The 22180-nt window shown below is 49.1% G+C and overlaps 1 protein-coding gene across 2 annotated transcripts; it reads left to right on the top strand.

The window, feature by feature from the left end:
• The first annotated feature begins 18279 nt into the window (after nt 1-18279).
• Nucleotides 18280-20478, top strand: CXCR3 (C-X-C motif chemokine receptor 3). 2 transcript variants are annotated; one of them, XM_036890985.2, is made up of 2 exons: nt 18280-18340; nt 19320-20478. In XM_036890985.2, exons 1-2 carry the CDS (start codon nt 18329-18331, stop codon nt 20412-20414), a joined length of 1107 nt encoding a protein of 368 aa, XP_036746880.2. In that variant the 5' UTR covers nt 18280-18328; the 3' UTR covers nt 20415-20478. The 2 variants fall into 2 exon arrangements, with proteins under 2 accessions (XP_036746880.2, XP_057351419.1); XM_057495436.1 differs by lacking the exon at nt 18280-18340 and adding an exon at nt 18429-18537.
• The last annotated feature ends 1702 nt before the right edge of the window (nt 20479-22180 follow it).

Raw genomic sequence — 22180 nt, 5'->3', positions numbered from 1 at the left:
CAACAACATGGATGGAGCTAGAGGGTACTATGCTTGGTGAAATAAGCCATGTAGAGAAAGACAAGTACCAAATGATTTCACTCATCTCTGGAGCATAAGAACAAAGTAAAAACTGAAGGAACAAAACAACATCAGACTCACAGAGCCCAAGAATGGACTAACAGTTACCAAAGGGAAAGGGACTGGGGAGATTGGTTGGCAAGGGAGGTATAAGGGGATTAAGGGGCATTATGATTAACACACATTAGTAGGTGGCTCACAGGGAAGGCAGTATAGCACAGAGAAGACATGTACTGACTGTATAGCATCTTACTATGCTGATGGACAGTGACTGCAATGGGTTGTGGGGGGGACTTCATAATATGGGTGAATGTAGTAACCACAGTATTGCTCATGTGAAACCTTCATAAGATTGTATATCAATGATACCTTAATAAAAAAATCAATTTATAAAGAAGTGAATTAAGGACCTAAATATAAGATCTATGTTACGTTTTTATTTACCACAGTAAAAAGTGACTTTAAAAAGAACATCCCTGACTACAGTACAGAGCCTGGCTTTGATGGGGGCACAGACTGGAGACTCTTCCTTGGCTATGATAATGGTCCAGGGAAGAGATGCTAAGGCCTTGGGCCCACACAAGTTGAATGGAATGGAGAAAGGGTGAGGTTTTCAAGAAAGGTCAGGAAATAACACTGCCAGTATTTCAGAGAGGGGGGAGAAAGCTAAAACCATAATCAGAAAGTTATCCAGGCCCAAGAGTCATCCAGAGAAAGAGAATGTGGAAATGCAAGGTGGCAGTGAGAGCATGGTGACATAGCTAGCTATTGGGTTCTGGTTTGACAGAGATGACTAAGACCAGATCAAGGTGGGCTGGAAGAATGAGGTTGGTTTGAGGGGCTAGAAGCCAAGCTGAAGACAGAGTGACTTTGGTGGAGGGAAGAGAACTTGAAGAATGAGAGGTCATACTCAGAAAAGAGGATTTCCAAGTTTAAAATCTTGAAAATGAAACCTTTTGGTTGAGTGAAGAAGGCATCCTAGGTGTGATCAACGTGTAGGAGGCCGAGTAAGAGCAGAGATGGAAATTACTGAAATCAAACGGAACAGTTCTATGGTCTCATTCATTCCTCATTACATACCTAGTAGCTCAAAGATGAGGAAACTGGGTAAGCAAGCAGTCTGAAGTCATACAGCTAGGAAATTGCAGAGTTGAGAGCTGAACCCACATCTGTGACTCCAGTATCCAGTTGGCCATGGGTAGAGTTGATCATGGAAGTGATATGGTCCTTTTCTGTCAGTGGGGATGGAATAAAAAGAATGGCATGAAGACAAGAGGTGAATGTCCTGCAAGCAATGGCAGGTGAGGGCAGAATTAAGCATGAAGTCAGTTTGAACAGTGGGAAAGGCAGAAGGAGGCTTTTATCTGTATGAATCAAGTTCCTAAATTAGGGACTTGATTTTTTTTTATCTATTTTCCTGGGCCGCTTTTATCTAAAGTGGTTTTTGGGAGATTATTTAGTGGGTAGCACAGGACAATTCGCAGAATACTCTCACTTCATCTCTCAGTACCTACATGACAGTCTCCAAGGGTAGCTCAGTATTAGTATGCTCATCTTACTGGGCGGAAACAGAAGCTTGATTTGCCCCTGATCACACAGGAAGTGACAGATAAAGGCATGCAGTCTACATATTGTATTCTTTTGTTGAGCTATCTAAGTGAAAGTAGAATTTACTGCTCTCCATCATCCCCCTGGTGTTGAAGAAATCTCTAGCTCTAAGCACCTGCAGCCTGAGGTGACTGAGACCACAAGGAGGAGTCTAGGAGAATGAGAAGCCCCACATGCCTGAAACCATATCCTTGGAGGGAACTACTGAGAAGCTTACAAAATGGCAGAAGAACAGAAATAACAGTCAAAGCTGTACCTTCAAAGAACTCATCAGTGGAGGAGAAAAAATTGTTTCAAAAATCACAATCATCTAATATGTTAATTTCTATTCCATCTTGGTGCACGCTGCACTGTAGGAGCCCAAAGAAGAACCAACTACCACTGTACTGGGTGTTTAAGGCCAGCTTCTGAAAGGAAGGGCTTTCGATGGATAAGGAGTCAACTGAGTCAAGGCAGAGCAGATGGGAAACAGCATGCACAGAAGCACAGAGAGGAGTTCATTGACCCAAGTGGTGAAGGAACTTTGCAGTGTGCTTGGAAAGTAGGGTTGTTGTCAAAGAGCAGGTCCTGGGGCTTTGCATGGCAAGCTCAGAGGATCAGCTTATAGACAGAGGGCAGGGGAGAAGAGCACTGAAGTGGTTTGAGCCTGGAAGTGATGTTATTAGGTTTGTGTTCTGGGCAGTCTTTCCAGAGAGAGGCAAGACTGGGCACAGGAAAATCAGATGGGAGGCTGTCACAGTGGGCCAGGTGAGAATTGAGCCCCAAGAAGGTAAGAAAAAATGAAACCTTTGAAAACACCCTGGTACATATATTTGTGAGCATCTGTCCTGATGAAGTTGCTGAATCATAGAAGATGCACCTGTTTACTAGGTTTTGCCCATGCTTTCCAGGAAGGCTAGCCAACTGCTTTCTATTCTTTCTCAGTCCTCCTATAATGCTATTTCGTATAAACTGCTCCATGAAGGAGATCATATTCTCTGATTGAGGATAAAGAACAGAAGCTTCATGGTAAGCATATGTAGCCATGTGGCTCCCTTCTGCCTTCTCTCCCACTGTGCCCAAGCTTCTCAGCAGATCAAAAGGCATGTTTCTTGCTTGTTATTAGTCCCAGATTATGACTCGAGGTATGCAAGAAATACTGCCTCTCTTCATTTTTTTTCTCTATCATCCTGATTTCGATTCCACTCCCCATCTTGGCACAGTGTCAGGAAATTCTACCTGAGTCATTATTGCAGTACCTGCCTCCCTGCAATCAAAACTAGGTCTTGAAAACTCTCACGATACCAGACACCTGAGGGAGCCCCATCTGGTCATCAATTGTCTGTAATGTAAGTTGCTACTAAGCCATTCATTGTCCCCTATTCATTGCTTCTTCTGTGGGAAGCTAAGGAAATCAGCCAGATGGCTGGGAGCCCTGGTGTTACTGGATAAACAGGGGAGAGGAGGGCCACTCCATTTACCAGTTCCTCAGAGCACCACTAGGAAGCGGAGCCCAGAGGCCCATGGTCCTCTCTCTCTTCCCACTACCAGCCTGAGGTAGTGAAGTACAGAGCTGGCCTCATTTTGGTGGGGTGTGGGAGAAAAGGGGATAATACAAGAAGGAAAAAATATAGCCTTCAGCCTATGACACCTAAAGGGATGAGCTAATTTGCTGCTGGATGGGTTTATTAAAACTGATGTAATATCAGAGTAAAGCAGTATTAGTGCTTATGGTTAAAAACATTTGAAAATGCCAACATCCAATCCATTTTTTTCTTCATAGCAATTGACAGGTTTTAATATTCAAGAAGAATTAAGTCCATCATACACAGTAAAAATATAGGAAATTTCATGCAGACATGAAGCTTCCAATTCAGCCTTTGTCATCTGGCCTAATTTTAAAACACTTAAAAGGGGCTCTAGCCCCATACTATGGTGTTCCTGGGGCATCTCCCAGGTGATGTTGACACTTTTTCTTCTAAGATGGAGACTCTTTCTTTCTAGGCCTGTGTGGTGGGCAGAATAATTCCCCCACCACCAAAGATGTCCACATCCTAATTGTCAGAACATATGAATATGTTATATTACATGTGAAAGGGTAATCAAGGTTTGCAGATGGAATTAAGGTTGCTAATCAGCTGACTTTGAGATGAAGAGATTCTCTTGGGTTATCTGGTGGGCTAATGTGATAACAAGGGTTCTTATAAGTGGATAAGAGAGCCAGAGTGAAAGAACCAAAGATGGCAGCCTGAGAAGGACTTAGCCTGATGTTGTCAGCTTTGAAGATGGAGGAAGAGATCATGAGCCAAGGAATGTGGGCGCTGTGTAGAAGCTGAAAAAGGCAAGGAAACAGATTCTTCCCTATAGAGCCTGCAGGAGTGCAGTCCTGCCAACAGCTTGATTTTAGTCCAGTGGGACCCATTTCCAACTTGTCACGCCTAGAACCATAAGATAAACTTGTGTTGTTTTAAGTTTGTTATGATTTGTTACAGCAGCAATAGGGTGTGAAGATAGCCTGATGGAGGAAAAGAATGCTTTTTTATTTCCTGTCATCGTTTCCAGGGTAACTGTTTCCATCCCAGGACCCAAAGGTAGCACTGGGCATGACAGGTACCATGCTTGCTTCCATGCTTAGGGTGGTGGTGGGTGAGGTTAGAAGAGATGGCCCACCCCTGGCCCTGGCCACATGGGCTCTTAGCAGCTGATGTCCTCCCCTTGTTCTCCCATCAATCTAAAAATCATGTCTTGACTAGAGATGGGTGCTGACAGCTGCTAGATCTACAAGCAGGTCGTCCTCCCAAGCACATGACAGGACTGCACTTCCCATCCCTGTTGATGTTGGAGTGGCTTCCCTTGGCCAGTGAAGCTTTAGGAGATAATGTGCAAGGCATCTCATTCTCATACTATTCCTGCAGTGGCCATGTGAGTGTGTACTATGATAGGGCTGCCATCAGCCTGGGTCTTTGAGTGCCTACAGCAAGCCAAGCCCTCACTAACCTGTCTTGCACATCTAATGTGAGTGAGAAATAAAGTTCTGTTGGTTTAACCCTCAGAGGTTTGGGCAGGCGGGGGAGGGATTCTTTGTTTTTTTTAATCACAGCATAACCTAGGCTAGCCTAACCAACCCAGGTCTTCTCAGGAGCTCTCTCTCTCCTAGTCGACCTCTCTACTCATGTGGCCACAAGAGGTGGACCTGAGCCTTCTTACTTCAGGCACAAACTTGTGCAACATGGGCTATGGCGCCAGCCTTGTGCCCTTTGTCTCACTTGCCTCCACCTGACCTCTGCTTTCTCATGGCCTACTCGGGGATACTGTGTCAGTTAGAATGCTTTGAGCTGCAAGTAAAACAGGTGGGTGACAGGAACTTTTATTATCTCACTTCATAAACCCAGAGTGGCCCCAGGGTTTACTCAGGAACACGACGAGGTCAACAAGCATCCCAGGCTTTTTCTATCCTTTGGGTTTGCTAAGCATGTTGACATTTGTCCTCAGGTTTGTCACATGGATGTAAGATGGCTGCCTCACAGGGCCGTGTCCAAGGACAAGAAGCTGAGCCCAGGGCACTGGGGGGCACTCCTCACATATTTCTCTTTTTAAGACAGGGAACCCTTTCCCTGATGCACTCCAGCTGATTTCCCCTTACATATCATGGTCCAGAACTCAGCTGTATACATGCAAGGGAGGCGGTGCAAGTGAGTACCCACCTCTGTCGTAGGAGAAAGGCTCTTCCAGTGGGAAAGAAGAGGAGGGGCATGGCTATCAGGCAGATGACCAACAGAGCCTGCCACAACCACTGGCTGCCCAAGATCCAGCCTGCTTCTCCACAGGGAATCTTCACCTGCACATGCAGCTCCTCTGGCACCAGCAGGGATACTTGGACTCCCTCTGAGCCATGAGTTTGCAGCTTCTGCTCCTCCCCACACCCTTGACAAGACGACCACCTAGGTTAGGGCACAGCTGAAACAAAAAACGGAGTGTGACTTGGGGCTGAACTAACCACCTGAAGGTTTAATGCCAGTCCTCAGAATTTTTGATCCCTCTAACTGCTTGTTGGAGGGGCTGGCATTCTTTAGAGGCAGGAAAGAAAGACAGCATTACTTTCAGGAGTTTTCCCACACACTTAGATGCAAAGGAATTTTTTAAGTGTTGTGCGACGTCTTGGTGAGCTACTTGCTTTCTACGTGTCTGATAGCAGAAGGGGAATGGAAGAAGTGAGGGCCATGCAGTTTGTAGGAAACTTGTTTCTCAGACCCACCTGGGACAGAAAATTCCAGGCAGGAGCTTTCTGCCTACAGCTCCTCCTGGAGGCTGTAGTGGTGATGCTTATTCAAGAAGAAATGTGCCCTATTGGAGGTCAGGGTGTCAGGAAGCCCTAAGAGGCAGGACACAGACTAGGAAAAGAGAGAGACCCCAACATTTTCCTTTTGGTCAGAAACAGGCGTAAATATCACCCATGCAGAGAAGCCCAGCCATCTGGCCCTTGGGGCTTGTGCAAGATAAAGAGGAGACTTTCTCCATGACAGTCTCAGGAAGAGGGTCCATTCTAAGCTCCCAGGAAGTGTGAATGGCCAGCTCACAGGGTAGCTATAGGGCTGTTGGAAGTAGAAGGGTGGAGAGAAGGGTAACTGTTTCTTAGGAGGCCACATAGCCCAGCCAATAAGTAGGATTTGTGTCAAGCCAGCATTGCCAAACCTCACTTTGCTCTTCTGCAGAATAATAATCCCTGTTCACAGCAGCAGTATTCTCTGTAGCCAAAAGGCAGAAACAACCCAAATGTTCAGAGGACTAATGGATAAGTAAGATGTACTCTATCCATACAAGGGAATAGTATGGATAATCCATTCAGCCTTAAAAAGGAAGGAAATACTGACACATGCTACAACATGGATGAACCTTGAGAACATTAGACTAAGTGCAATCAGCCAGTCACAAAAGGACAAATACAAATACTGTATGATTCCACTTATATGAGGTCCCTAGAGTAGTCAAATGTGTAGAGACAGAAAATAGAATGGTGGTTGCCAGGGGCCCTGGGAGAAAGGGCAATGGGAGTAAGTGTGTAATGGATGCTGAGTTTCAGTGGAGAAAGATGAAAGGGACTCTAGAGATGGATGGTGGTGATGGATGCACAAAATTGTGAATATACTTAATGCCACTGAACTGTATGCTTAAAAATGGCTAAGATGGTAAACTGTTAATTTAGAAAATGCATGCCGGCTACCACACTTTAAAATAATGTGTATTAATTTAATGACTCAGTCTGATTCCATATTGACATATAGTTCTTACTCCACCCCATAACTGTGGGGAGAGAAGGCTGGAAGTCAAACATAAAATATAATAAATAGTGTTTTCTTCCTGATATTTATAATTATACAAAATAATCCAGAACTTTTAATTTTAAAAAAACCAGCTTGGAAGCCATCATCCCATTTTATCCTTTCAATATACCAAAATGATTTGGGATTTTGAGGTTAAATGTGATACTCTATATGTGAAGAATACATTGCCTATCATAAACAGGTATCTATGATCCCTTGTCCCCAAATATGGTTAAAACAGTAAGTTTTACGTAAAGTATATTTTATCACAATTTTTTAAATGAGAAAAAATAGCAATCATGCCTGCCTGGTTTTTCTCCCAGGATAAGCTTAGGGAGGTAGTATCTGGTAAAGCCTTGAATATGACCCTGTAGAGAAAGGAAGCATATTACTTTTTGGAAGTCCCAGCCTCAAAAGGGTTTAGTCCATCTTCTGTGAGGCCTCAAAAAAGCTAGCTCAAACCTCACATGTATATTTAATACTGCTACCGAACCCCAGACTCGTGGGCCCAATACACAGTAAACCAATCTCTGAGTCACCGGGGTTGAAAGTAGAGAAAACTATTATCAGAAGGGCAGCCCACAAGAAGGCCCAGGAGCATTTCCAAATCTGTCTTACTCGGTTGAGCTTAAGAGCAGTTTATATATGATCAACAAAGTAATGAGGGGGTTAGTGTACAGACTGGAGGGGCCTTGAAACATCTCGAAGTTATGTGCTGGTTTCGGCCTCTGGCATCATCTGGAGATCCTGGAGTGTTTCTCCTGGAGTATCTCCTGTTAAAAGTGGACTGTTACATGTTGATCTCACACCTGGTATCAGTTTTGCAACACAGTTTATGAACCAACATAGCCTCATTTACAGTAACCAGCTTCAGGGAAGAGGACAAAGGACATGCTTCCTGTGAGGTCACCATGGAGGCAGAGCCTAGTGAAGATTTAAGCAAATAAAGAAATACATGTCCAGGTTCAACACTTAGGCATGAAGAGCATTCGGCTCATCGTAAAGGCCAGTGTCTCTTCAGAAAATCAGTAGAATGGCAAAAGACCCCCTCTCCGGCCTTGGCACTCGTGGAGGGAATACTGGGCCCATACCAAGGGCTTTCCATTTTCTCTTTTTTTTTTAATTAAATAAAAAAACACCTTCTCTTTTTTTCTGGTGACTCTTGGCAACTCTCTGCTGGGTCCCTGTGTCCCCCAGCCCTGGCCCTGTCATCTCCTCCACGCACTAAGGCTCCAGGGGTGCTTCCTGCTCTCTCTCTGCACCACACACTTGAGGCGCACCCGCCCCTTTCCACAGGTGGCCAGTGTTCCTGGCACTTTCACATTCACTGTCATCTCACTGAGAAGGTCAAGAGGGTTAATTATTGATATCAACGCTATGAACCTTTTACCACTCTTAAAGATAATACTTATTAACAGCTATATTTTGAAATTCTCACTGCCTCAACACTACTATCTAGTGGCTTTCCACTCTTGGCACACATTATAATTACCTGGAGAGCTCTTGAAAACCACCCATACCCAGACACACTCCCCAGCCTCATGAAACAAGCAGCACAGTGCAGTCATTACTCTCCATCAGGCATAATTAGCTCTCCATGTCTTTGTGCATGTGGATCCCAGTCCCTGACACACAGCAAGTATCTGTAGGAGAGCTTGGTCAGCTCCCTCCCATCATGAGGCAGGCCTGACAATTGTAGTGTCCTTTTCAATTTCCCAGAAGTTGTTTCTTCCTGTACTCTATCCCTGTCTCCACCTCTGTTCTTTCTAAAAGCCCATTCTTCTCAAGTCAACGTTTCACACAGTATGCTGTATAGTGATAGTAACAGAGTTTGTGGAAAATAGGTGATTTCATGACTCTGGGTGGCTGATAACAGCTCCCAAAGATCTGTCAAGTTCTGGCCCTAGCCTAATTAAACAAGAAGAACCTGTGAACGTTACGGAATGGAACCTATGAATATTATCTTATTTGGAAATCAAGTCTTTACAGATGTAATTCAGTGAGAGATCTTGACATGAGGATTATCTGGGCAGGCATTAAAAGCCAGTGCAAGCATCCTTATAAGAGTGAGACAGAGGCAGGGGATCAGACAGCAAAGGATACTTTTAGCCAGAGACTTGCCCTGCAGAATTACATCAGCCTATTGCTATGCTTGGAAGGTAGGCATAGGGTACTGAAACTTCTTGCTTCCTTCCCTGGGTCTTCTCACCTCTCCTGTCTGTCCTGCCCTGTCACCCTGGGGCCCTCAGTGTAGAGTCACAGGGTCCACCTAAAGGGACTTTGTACACCTTCGTAGCTCTGAGCTGCACCTCTGGGTCTTGGATGGTGGAGGGACTTGGGCAGAGACCAGCCCCACAGTGGAAACTTGGGGTCTGCTTGCAACAGCATGGGGCCCAGTTTGGCTAGAAGATAGGATGCCCAAGGCAGAGTGGAGAATCAGGCTGGGCAGGAGGCTGGGGCATGAAAGGCCTTAAAGTCCAGGCCAGGACAGCCTCTGTTTTGTGGGCTAGTGTTTGACAAAGCATGTCCTGCAGGCAGCTTGTTTGAGGGGATAGTAATAGCAGTAACAGGAAGAGGTGTTATGTGAGAAAAGAAAGGCTCCTTGTCAGTGAGTTGGAGATCAAAGAGGCTAAATGGATCCCTCATACCCTGGACTTCCCAGACTTGACAGAAGAGCAGCAGGCAAGCCAAAGGGCCCCAGTGGATGCCATCCTCACACTGAAGATGGACAGAGACCCCCTTGGGGCAGGCTGGGCTGTGGACAGGCAGGCAGTGATGTGTGATCCAGCTTTACATCACTTTTTCTCTCCCTCCCCTGCCACCCCTGCTCCTGTTAACACTCTCCCTTCCCAAAACTTGTCTCCCTGCACCCCCTTACCCCCAAACTATCCAACTCTTCCCTTAATCCCACAGCCTCCATCCTCCTCAACCTCCCATCCCATGCCTCTTCATACACAAGTGTTTCTTCACCTACACTATAAGCTACAGTAATTTACAAATACTCTGAGCAGTTATGTGAAAGACCTCTATTCGCTAGCAAATATGCTAAAAATTCATTCGAGTTCCACAGAGGGTTTGTCGTAAGCAATTCCACAAAAAAAAATCTAGAATTTTTAAAATACTGTTTGTTGTTTTTTTCTTTTTGACCCAGACAGGCTCAGCTTTGAGCCTTACCACACTGTTGGTTTCCATAGTAATCACCCCTGGCTCCCGACTCCTATCCTCATCTTCTCTCCTGGCACCCAAACACAGAATGCCTGAGGCTCTCCCTTGCTTTCACTCAGCCCCTGCACTGGCTCAGCCAGTCTGGAACATTGGTTGGGGATTTGCATAATGAGCAGCACACCCCATTACTGGGCCCAGCCAGAGGTCAGCTTCAGGCTCCTCTTAAATTCACATAATGGACTTTTCAAACCCCAGACAGTAGACTAGGGTGGTTAAGAGGGTGGACTTTGAAGCCAGACTGCTTGGTTTGAAATCCAGGCTCTGTTACTTAGCTGTTTAACTGTGGGCAAAGTACTTCACCTATCTGAGGCTATTTCCTCATCTTGAAAAAAGGAATAAAAATAGAACCTATCTCAAAGACTTGTTATGAGGATATGTATGGGTAAAAGTGCTTCAAACAGCAGCTAGCACATGTAAGTGCTACGGAAATGATCCAGATTAGTTTGATTGTTGTTGCTGCCCAGCTGTCCGACTGTCAACAGATATTTGACTGAGTCATCAATTAATGTGCTATTCTGTGAGTGTGGAATTTGTGGGTATCACAGGGGAAAGCATGTTTTCAATTGGGTGTCTCCTGAAGCTCCTTTTATGTCCTGACCCCCAGATGCAAGGTTCGACTTGTAGGCCCAGGGCCTTCTGTACCAGCAGCTCAGGGGAGGCAACCCACCCAGCTGGGCTCTGCATCTGGAAGGGAACTGCCATCCCATTACCCATGAAGACTTGGGCACTGCACTCAAACTGGCATTCGGGCCCCACAGCCAAAGGCGTCGGCACTTTGACCAATTCTACAACTCATGTGGGGCCAAACATTACTCTCTCCAGTTTGGGGTGTGTGCTACCTCAATGCAAATGAAGCTGCCGCTGTGGGTGTGCCCGGTCCAGGGAGGACCCCAGTGACCACAGTGAGGAGGGGAGCTAATAATTCATACACAGCCCCAGCCACGTGCCAGCACTGTTTGAAGCACCTTTACATATACAGCAGAATGGCTCTTCCCGGCAGAGAGGGAAACCAAAGCACAAAGACGTGAAGCAACCTGCCAAGGTCGCACAGCTAGTGAACATCAGAGCCAGGAATCCAATCCACACAGCCTGCTCCAGAGTCCAGGTCTCACCTGCTCAGCCACACTGCCTCATCTGGGGCCATCTTGGCCCTGAGTGGACAGGCGCTAGTGCCCGTGCCTGCATGGATGACTTAGTGCCTTGTTGGAGAAATATGGGCTCAACACTCATAAGGCAGGGCCTGGGCCGTGGCAGCCCAGCACAGTGCATGTGGACAAAGCCCCCAAGGCCAACACCACACCCTTTTGGGATTTCAGGAAATGCATTTGCTTGTTGAGGAATCTTCCACAAGGCCAGAGAGTCCAGGCAGATAGAGTTCAGACCAGAGTCAGGCCCATCATCAAGGGGCCTTGTGCAGGGTCCCGGGAGGGTGGCTTAAAACACGACTGGGAGGGACACAACTCCTCAGATTTTGCTCAGTGGAGTACCTTTGGGATGGGTGCTGCGGCTCCACAGTGTGCCTTGTCCTCTTTGTGGGAGCCCAGCAGCAGCCAAGAGCCCCAGCCCAGACTCCCTGCTCCTCGGGGAGAGCAGCCTTCCTGGCAGGGGCCGCACCCAGCTTTGCAGGCCCACTTCCACTTGGGAAAAAGAACTCCAGGCTCTCAGCTGATGACACCCTCTGAAGGACCCAAGCCCCAGTCCCTTCTCTTCAGCCAGTGTGAGCTCTGGATGAGGTCACCCTGAGAGCCTCAGGCACAACCTATATTCTTTGAGGGGTCCTGAATGCCTTGGAGAAAGTGCTCTCAGGCTGCTAATGCCTTCCTTTCCTGATTCAAAAGGCTGCTGGGGAAGTTGGGAGGAACTCAAGACTGACAGGTTGGAGGTACCCAGACAGTGGGAAAAGGAAAGAAGTCCAGGATTCTGTAAGGAAAGTGAGGCTGGCCTGGAGGAGAAGTGGACACTGTGAGTGGGACAGCATGGTGCTTCCCAGGGATGAGAATGGAGGCCCCAACCAGGAGCACTTGTTCTCAGGCAGCCTTGGCCTCACCTTCTCGAGAACAAGGCCTGTGAGCTGGTCCTGGAAACAGCATCTGATGCCAAACCCATCCTGCATGGAAGAGATTCTTTCACTAACTTTCATTTTGATATAATATCAAACTTCTTACAGGAAAGTTGCAGCAATAGTACAAGGAACTCCCTTATGCCCTTCCCCCCCACATTATAAAATGTTAGCCTTTTGTTCCCTTTGCTTTATCCTTCGTGCATCCTCTTATTCTGCCTGTTTCCCAAGTCACATGAAAGCAAATTGCCAATGTGATAGCCCTTTACTCCGAAATACCTCAATGTGTATTTTTTGCAAAAATACTCTTCTACGTTGTCAGAATTAGCAAAATGGCATGGATATAACATTTTTATCTAATGCTCAGGTCACAGATTTCACCAATTGTCCTGGTTTTGGGGACTTAATTTTATTTTCCTTTTTGATGTTTTTTTTTAAATTTTTTTGTTGAGGTACATACAATAAAATGCCCATCTTAGTGTACAGCTGGATGAATTTTGACATGTGTATATACACTCATGTAACCATTGCCCAGATAAAGCTATCAAACATTCCCACTTGTTTTCTCCCCTGTCACCTATGTCACCCATTCCCCCATCCCCTCTGCTATGGCAGCCACTGGTCTGTTCTCTGTGTTTACAAGTCTCTTTCTCTTTTGTTTGTCCATCTGTTTTGTTTACTAGAGTCCACATATAAGTGGATTCATGCAGTATTTGTCCATGTCTGACTTATTTCACTTTAGCATAATGCCCTCTAGGTCCATCCCTGTTGATGCAAATGGCAAAATTTCATTGTTTTTTATGGCTGGAAGAATTCCATTATTTTTTATGGCTTTTTAATCACACAGCTAATACACGAAGACAGTCTCCATGAAAATATTGCAGATAAGGCCAAAGTAGTCCTTATTGAATACCACCCTCAATCACAGTCCCTCTAACCTTAAAAAGCATTATAGAGTAATGGGTAAAAGCCTATGAGCTCTCTGATACTTGCTGGCTGTGTGGCTTTGAGTAAGTTCCTTAAATTTTCTATTTCTGTCATCTGTAAAATGGAAATGAGGAGAGCAATGATGTCATCGTTACTCATAGTTGTGGGTACTAAAGGAGTTCATCCCAACAAAGCTCTCAGAATAGTGTCTTGCACAGTTAAGTCATCAATAAACGTCAGCTGTTTTTATTATCCTGTTTGATCTCATCCATGGGGCAGTCTGTGGAAATGACGAAGCAAACATCGGGCCTGCCAAATGCTTCATTCCAAGGGGTGGCCCACGAAAGTGGCATTGGGGAACAGCTTCTACCTGTTCACTGCAGGAGTGACTGGGACTCAAGAATCCATCTGGGCAGGCTTTGTGTGCATTTGCACTGTTGCCACCTGCACCTCTGGAGAGTCTGGACAGGCCCAAGCTGAGGCAGAGTCCCAGGTACAGGGCCAAATGGGAACCAATACACTCTGACTGCAGAGGTGAGGACTTTTCCAAACCAGGCCTTCAGGAGCAGCCTGTAGTGTGAGGGAGACTTCTGGAAGCACCACAGACTCTCCCAGGACATTGCAAAAGGGGCCTGGCACTTGGCATATTTTTGCTTGGTTCTCCAGGCCCCTTGTCCTGGAAGTTCTGACATTTCTATTCCCTGGTAAGAGGGGAAGAGCAGGGCAAGAAGAATGGGAACATGGGGAGGTTCACCAAAGCTCCCTCTCTGACACAAGCCCTGCTGGATGGGCATGTACCCTCACACCAGATGCCTCACTAGGGCTGTGTGGTGAGTAAGGTGTGGTGGGTCCTGAAAGACCCAGTCCTTGGGCAGCAGTACATTGGTGGGGAGTAAGGTTCTCTAGCCTCAGCGGTCAGAACAGCATATTAGAAAACAGCCTGGATGGGAATCTTGTCACACACCCTACTGGCTGACTAGCCTGGGATAAATCACTTCACCTCACATTTGTGAACCTCCACGTCCATTCTGAAAAAATGGGTAACTGTCACCTCTGCCTCCCCAGGAGGCTGTAAGGTTTGAGAGAGATCATGTGTGTGAAAGTAAGGGCATATTTTTATTTAACAGTTCCCAGGCACTGCTGAAGACAGAATGACAGAAAGGTCACTGTGCTGGGTGACAGGGTTTGATCCAGAACTACTCTCCAGCCCCCTCTACTCTCCTGCTCTCAAATGTACCTTCTTTTCCAAGCAGACTGACTGCCCTTGGGCTAAAGTATTCCTTACTTCCTTGCCATGGCATTTGCCGTTGCCACTGCCTGAATTGCCTTGTCTCCTGTGCCACTTGACAAATGGCAAGACCATCCTCTTTCCCTGGTCCCCAAAAGAATGAGCTCCCTGCCCCTCTAGCTTGGGCACTCACCCTCTGAGCCTGGACTGCCTAGGCCCCAGCCCATGGCACCAGCACTCAGGAAGGGCTTGCCTCCCAGGAGGGCTAAAGCTGCAGGAAGAGGGACAGAGGAGGGGGCAGTCCCCAGTCCCTGGGCCTCCCTATGACTTAAGCTCTCCTTGTCTTGGAAAATTCAGGGCCAGCAGAAGGAAGCTCAGAGTCCCAGCACTGTCTGAGGCAGACCTGCACCCTTTCTCAGGCCTAGGACTCTTCTTGATTTCATGTAAGAAAGGCTCTGCCCAGCCTAGGCCACGGCCAGAGCCCCATGGGAAGCTGGGACCTCACTGAGTCTGCTCCCGGACAGTCTGTGGCTGGTGGCCAAATCCAGGAGCTTTTGTAGCCTGGCTCCTAGAGGCATTCTGAGGACCTGTGAGAGAGGCTGTGTGGCAGCAGACACAGAGGGGGAGGAAGAGGAAATGGCCCCCTTCCCTGGCTGGCCTGACAGAGAGCTGTGGAGGACCTCCTTCCTGTGAGGGACTGGGCCCAGTGCTCAGACCTCTGAGCCTCCCATCTCCCCAAACCACAGCCCAAAGGTGTGAAAGAAAGAAAAAAACAGGGGGATGGGTGGCAGAGAAGAGACAGGTGCAGAGTTCACACCTTGACCACAGGTGGGGCCCAGAGCAGCTTCACTCTGACTAACTTCCTCCTCATGCTTCCCCACTGTCTGCTCAGGAAGGCAGAAGTGGGGGTGGAGGGGGGCGGGGAACACATCTACCAGAACTCGGAGGGCAGGACACCCCAAGGGCCAGCCTGCCTCTGACCTGGTCTGGAGGCTGCTTGGGCGAGGAGAGGACCAAATGAGAGGGCCAGAGGCTCCGCTCGGCACTGGTATAAAGGCACCTTCCAAGGTGATTGAGCCAAGAAAGACAGAAGTCCACCACAGACCCGCCTTTCTGAGGACTGGGAGGGGCTGGTTTGGGAAGTTACTAGAAGAAGAGGAAACTGCTGCTCACCGGGCACCTAGCCTGGGCCAGACACTTTCTGCATGTGTCATTTGCAGTGTGCAGAGCAAGCTCATCACTTGTATACTGCCTTTTTTTCATGGAAGTATAGTTGATGTACAATGCTATATTGGTTTCAGGGGTATAACACAGTGGTTCGACAGTTATCTAACATGCGTACTGCCTTTATCCTGACTTTTCAGGAGAGGAAACCAAGGCGGAGAGGTGAAATGATTTTCCTGAGCTTACACAGCTGGGCAGCCAGAAGATGAGGCCAGCTCACACCCACAGGCCCCACAAGGCAGCACCTCTACCCCCAGCTTCTCTGCCCCCAGACAGGAAGGGCTCCCAGGGACTCTAGGGTGGCCACCCATCTCCCCCTCACTCAGCACTAAGAGCAGGGGCCCATGCTAGAGGCCTTACGGCCTCGGTTATCTCAGTTCAGTTCATCTTATAATAACCCTCTCAAAACAGTTATGCCATTTGTCCAAGGTCACACAGCTGGACAGGGTAGAGTCAGAGCTGGAGCCAGACAAGTTCAACGCTCTTCCCACTGCATCACAGCCACATGGGGAACAGCGAGAGCAGCTCATTCTGCCGCTCAGGCTGGCCTGTCAGGGTACAGCCCCACTCAGAAAGAAGAGCTCTGCACCTTTGCAAACCTCTGGTCTAACCTCCTCTCATTTCTCCTGCCCAGGAACCCTGGGAAGGTAGGTATCATTGTCCCCATGTGGCAAATGAGGACACTGGGGCACAGGAAGGAGACTAGGGGGTCCCTAGACTTTGAAATTTCACAGGGACCCATAACATTCCAACATCTATTTGGAGGGCCCACATTGGGTGGTCAGCCTTTGCCAACACAAGGTATTTCCAAAACCCTCAGCTCTTTTCACTATCATTTCATATAGAAAAGATCTTTTTAAAACCAAAAAGGGGATGAAGGGCATAACTGCAGAATACAGACCCTCCTTTAATTGGAACAAATAGAGCTGTGGTCATATGTCCTCACTTCTTTGAGTATAGAAGCCCAGTGAATGGAAACTAGTCCGGACCAGCCTCAGGAAACCATGGACCCCCCTCCCGCCCCTATTGCTCACCCCACAGGCAGTCAGGTGCCAAGTCCCACCATCCTAACCACTTGGCTTCTGGAATCCCCCTGGGCCCCTCCACTCGCACTACTCCTGACCTCCTCCAGTTCCTTGGTTCCCTCTGGCCTGGACCCTGCAAGTGACAAGCTGTTGAGAACAAGGATAGTCACATCTTCTGACCAAAAAAGGTGGGGAAAGTCTCTGCTGGCTCACAAGTCTTGTCAAGAAGTTTAAACTGAATTCCAGGCCTCAGCCTGGAAGCTCTGTTGAAGCACTCTGGCAGCAAACTGGTCACCAAAGCCATGGGATAGCATGGTCTTTGTGTCCACCTCCCTCTCCTTTTCACCTCAGGGGTAGGGAAAGGAAAAGAGGAAATTGCTTGAGAGAGGCAAATTAGGAGGACAGAGCGATGGGAGGGAAGAAGGGTGTGGGGTGGGGAGCTAAGGGCTAAGTCAGGAGGAGAACTGTCATATTGGGCAGCCATAGAGGGGACTTTGCTCCACAAACAAGCTGTACAGATTTTCCTCGAAGTTCAGGAGGTGCTTTCTCTCAAAAGCACCCAACCCAAGTACTCTCCAAAAGTACTCGTCCCCAACCCAAGTCTCCTTCTTGCCCCAGAAGCGCACCTACTCTCATGAATTCGTGGTATCTCCAGTCCCTGTTTTGAACTTCCACAACAAATAGCTGTATCCAAAGCAATATGGTATTGTTTTTTGCATGTGGTTTTTAGAATTTACATAAGTGGTGTGAGACTCTACACATTATTCTGTAACTTTCCTCTTCCATCATGTGGTCATTGGCTTTTCTAGATGCATCCCTGTTCATTTGTTTATAACTGCATGAATATATCATAGTTTATCTGTTAAAAACCCCTGCAGACAGTGTGATGAGTGGTTAAAGGGGAGTGAGACAGTGGCAGGTTCACCCACTCTTACTTGCCATGCCTGGGGAAGGCCTTTCCCCTTTCTGGATTAGCCAGAGGGACAAACCCCACCCCACAAGGGATCTTTGTGATTGGAATGAGGCAGTGGCAGAGAAAGCACCTAACACAACATCTGGAACAGAGCTTGGCAAGCTCATTACTAGCAGTTCCCTTTACTTGCCACTCTTGGTTCACAGGGAGGGGCAAAAGGAGGGACTAGATTTAGTGTGATAGATTTCTTTAAAATATTTTCATTATTTTAAGAAGGTTAATCTCCTTTACAGACTTAATGCACTTAGTGACTCAGTCTACAATTATGCAAAGATGAACCCCAGCCCAAGAGAGAGGAGCACAAGTTCCAATTTATTGAGCACTGACTGCACCAGGGTGGGAGAAGCCGTTCTGCGCCCTGGCGGCAGGGCTGTCCTTTCCTTCCCAGCAGCTCTGCTTCACTTTCAAACCTCTCCCCTCCAGGGACCTGCCCCTGCCCTTCCCGAGGCTGCAGGTCTTTTGGTCCCAGGCTTGTGGCCAGCTCTTCCAGGGCAGCTTCCCCCAGCCAGGGGCCTGGCTGGGAAAGGAACTCCAATGGGTCTAGGGAGGTCTGCTATAGATAACCCCATGGAAGAGGCTGCTGTGAGAATCATGTGAAACCCTCACTTCCTCTGTGTAGTATAGGTTTCCAACCACAAGCAGCAGAGCAGAGGGGCAGGCAGCACGCAGCCAGGCAGCCGAGAACCCACCAGCCCAGCCATGGTCCCTGAGGTAAGTGCTGTTGCCCAGCCAGGTCAGACCACAGCTCAGAGTGCAGAGCCCAGGACACTGGGGGAACGTCGGGGCTGGAGTACAAGCCAGAGCCACCAGAGGTTTGGGTGAGGAAGTCGAGATTGTAGGGGTGTGGCAGGAGCCCCAGATGAGGAATTGGGAACCCAACTTGGCCACCAACTTGCAGATGACCACAGGTGGGTCCCCTCCCTCTCTGGCTCTGGTGCCTCAGGTGGTACTTACAGGAGGTAGAGGCTCACCCACAACCGCCTCCAAGGCTCCCTTCCCTTCTGACTTTAAACTTCGACTCTTCAGTGCTGGACTGAATTGGCATTGCGGGGGGCATGCAGCTCTGGGGTGGTTTGTGGAGGAACGGGGTAAGGAAAATTTCTGGGAGAGCTTGGTGGGGAAGTCCCCAGTGGGTAGCAGGCCTCAGTGTAGGGAGGGGAAGAATAGGAGCAGGAAGAATGTGTTGCGGGGGTGGAGGGAGCAGAGGTTTGCAAAGGGGCCCCCCAGCTGGGGGGGAGGGGAGGAGGTGCAGGAAGTTGGGGTCCCCAGACAAGGGCTGAGGAGGGAAAGGGAGGGCCAGTGACTGGGCGTGAGGACTGTGGCGAGGCACCCGGGAAAGAAGGGGGTGGAACTAGGTGTGGTCAGGACACTGAGGAGAGAGGAGAGAGGGCAAGGAGAGCCCCTGGGCAGCTTCTCCTCCAGCCCACAGTCCCAGGGTTAATGAGATGGTCCAGAGGGTAAGAGAGGCAGCCTTTGAGAAGGGAAGTTACCATCCGGGGGCCCAGGCTGGGCAGGTGGGGTTTAGGAGGTGTGGCCTTGGAAGAAAGGCGTGGAAAGTTACAGGGTGTGGCCAAGGCCCAGGGCAGGGGCAGGAGCCAGTCGCCCCCAGGAGCTGCTCTGGGAAAGGCTCCTCCCACTAAATCTCCACGGAGTGGTTGTCAATCCTTGACACAGCCCATTCCCTTAACAGATGAGCGAGCGCCAAGAGTTCCAAGCCTCAGATCTTGTCCTCTTCCTGGAAAACTGTAGCTCTTCCTATGACTACGGAGAGAATGAGAATGACTCCTGCTGTGCCTCCCCACCCTGCCCCCAGGACTTCAGCCTGAACTTTGACCGGGCTTTTCTGCCAGTGCTTTATGGCCTCCTCTTCGTGCTGGGGCTGCTGGGCAATGGCGCCGTGGTGGCGGTGCTACTGAGCCAGCGGGCAGCCCGCAGCAGCACCGACACCTTTCTGCTCCACCTGGCCGTGGCTGATGCCCTGCTGGTGCTGACCCTCCCACTCTGGGCAGTGGACACAGCCGTCCAGTGGGTCTTCGGCTCCGGCCTCTGCAAAGTGGCAGGTGCCCTTTTCAACATCAACTTCTACGCAGGGGCCCTCCTGCTGGCCTGCATCAGCTTTGACCGGTACCTGAGCATTGTACATGCCACCCAGCTCTACCGCCGGGGGCCCCCAACCCGCGTGGCCCTCACCTGCATGGTTGTCTGGGGCCTCTGTCTGCTCTTTGCCCTGCCAGACTTCATCTTCCTGTCAGCCCACCATGACGAGCGCCTCAACGCCACACACTGCCAGTACAACTTCCCGCAGGTGGGCCGCTCTGCTTTGCGCCTTCTGCAGCTGGTTGCTGGTTTCCTGCTGCCCCTGCTGGTCATGGCCTACTGCTATGCCCGCATCCTGGCTGTGCTGCTGGTCTCCAGGGGCCAGCGGCGGCTGCGAGCCATGCGGCTAGTGGTAGTGGTGGTGGTGGCCTTTGCCCTCTGCTGGACCCCCTACCACCTGGTAGCCCTGGTGGACACCCTCATGGACCTGGGGGCCCTGGCCCGCAACTGTGGCCGAGAAAGTCATGTGGATGTGGCCAAGTCTGTCACCTCAGGCCTGGGCTATATGCACTGCTGCCTCAACCCACTGCTCTATGCCTTTGTGGGGGTCAAGTTCCGCGAGCGTATGTGGATGGTACTTATGCGCCTGGGCTGCCCCGAGCAGAGAGGCCACCAGCGGCAGCCACCGTCTTCCCGCAAGGATTCTTCCTGGTCTGAGACCACAGAGGCCTCTTACTCAGGCTTGTGAGGCTGGATGGGGGTTCCCCTTTCACTATGCAGCCTGACTTGCCCCCCACAGCATGCTCCTCCCCCTTTCCCTGTAGCCTTCCCGTTCACACTGCTGGGATTGCCCTGCAGCCCCAGTTGGGCCTCCCAGGGAGCCTCGCTCTCCCGCCTCTGCGGGCTGTGCCATCGCTGCTCCTTAACTGCCAAGCCCACAGTGACAGCCTGTCCCTTCAGAGGTGACTGCCTTCAGGCCCTTCTTACCTTGGCTGCCTGGAGTGCCACCACCCTTCTAATTTGGTAACTAGACCTTGGCCTTCCCTGCATACAGGGAGCATGAGGCAAACAGCTTAGTGGAAGCTGCCCAGTGGCCCAAGCCTCCAGCTCAGCTGTGATTGTGGTCCACAAGACCTCTGCATTTGCTCATGTTTGTGTCTAAAATTCTGCTTAAAACTTTTCAATAAACAAGATAATCAGGACCAGGGTGTGTAAGTAGTGCATCATTACAACTGGCCCTGCCCAGGCTCCAGGGATGTACTTCCTGCTCCTCCTTGCCCAGCCCTGGGTCAGCCCCAGCCAGTGCTGCCTGTGTTCACATCTGTTTCTAGCCTCTTCTTTGCTCTCCTGGGCACTCTTGTCATCACAGGGAAGCACCCAGGTGTATGGGTGGGGGATGGGGGGGATGGGGGGGATAAGCAGTTAATTCCTGGCTGGACATGGTCTAGGCATAAAATTTGGGAAGAGGGCCTTCAGACATGAATAAGATACAGTCCATGCACTCCAGAAGCTCAGGCCAGCAGGGCAGATGTGGAGAGGAGCAATGATACCAAGCAGTCTATGGGATGAGGCAAATGTGGGACACATACAGTGAGCCTGGAGCCCAGAACCCTCTGGCTGGAGCCACTGGGAAGGCTTCATTATGACAGACATGAGCAGACCTTGAAGGACAAGAAGTATTTCCAAGGGCAAAGAGAAGGAAAGACAACAATTCCCAGGCAGAAGGGAGTATAGTAGCAAAGGTGGGAAGGCTGAAAAGAGTGATGCTTAGTGGAGGAATTATAAGTGATTCCCAACTAGCTAGAATTAAGGGTTCGGGTTAAAGAAGGGTTGAAAATAAGACTGAAAGTTAGTTTGGGGTCAGGTGATGGTATCAGACAGACTAGTTACAAGGCTGTTGTGGTTATTCAGGTGAGAGGGGAGGCAGGCTCTTCCTCAAGAAATGGCAGTGAGACTGAAGAAAAGCAACAAGATTGGATGACTTGCGGAGTCATTAGCACACAGGCCACCTGGAGGCATAGGCAGGCCATAGGGAGCATTTTCCCATGGCTACAGCTGGGGTGGAAGTTAGTGGAGGAAATAACGGGCTTCCCAGAGGGGCAGGTGACAGGGCTACTGAGTGAAGGCAGAGAACAGACCTGCCCTTCGCAGGAGTGGAACCACTGCAGTCAGTTCCCCCAGTAAAGTCACCAACATGCCATGACCCAGTTTCACAGGACAGCTGGGCCTTTACTGAGACTGTAGTTAAGGCTGGAATTGGGGCTGGTGAGGAGGGACCTCAGGGGTTTAGCTAGAGAAGTTCGTGTACTATCCTGTGCACATACCCAACCCCTTCGGTTTGTGATTAGGCTTCAGTTTGTGGCCACTAAAGAAACACTCGAGCATCTGCAAAATGAAGGACAGACAGAAGGAAAATGGCAGAATAACACATCCTGTTATAATAAAGTATCAGTGATGCTAGACTAGTACAGATGTTTGTGGCAGACTGAGTAACGGGTCCCCAAAGATGTCCAC

Source organism: Manis pentadactyla, chromosome X (assembly GCF_030020395.1).
Source record: "Manis pentadactyla isolate mManPen7 chromosome X, mManPen7.hap1, whole genome shotgun sequence".
Classification (NCBI taxonomy): Eukaryota; Metazoa; Chordata; class Mammalia; order Pholidota; family Manidae; genus Manis; species Manis pentadactyla.
This window is presented reverse-complemented; position numbering and strand designations above follow the sequence as displayed.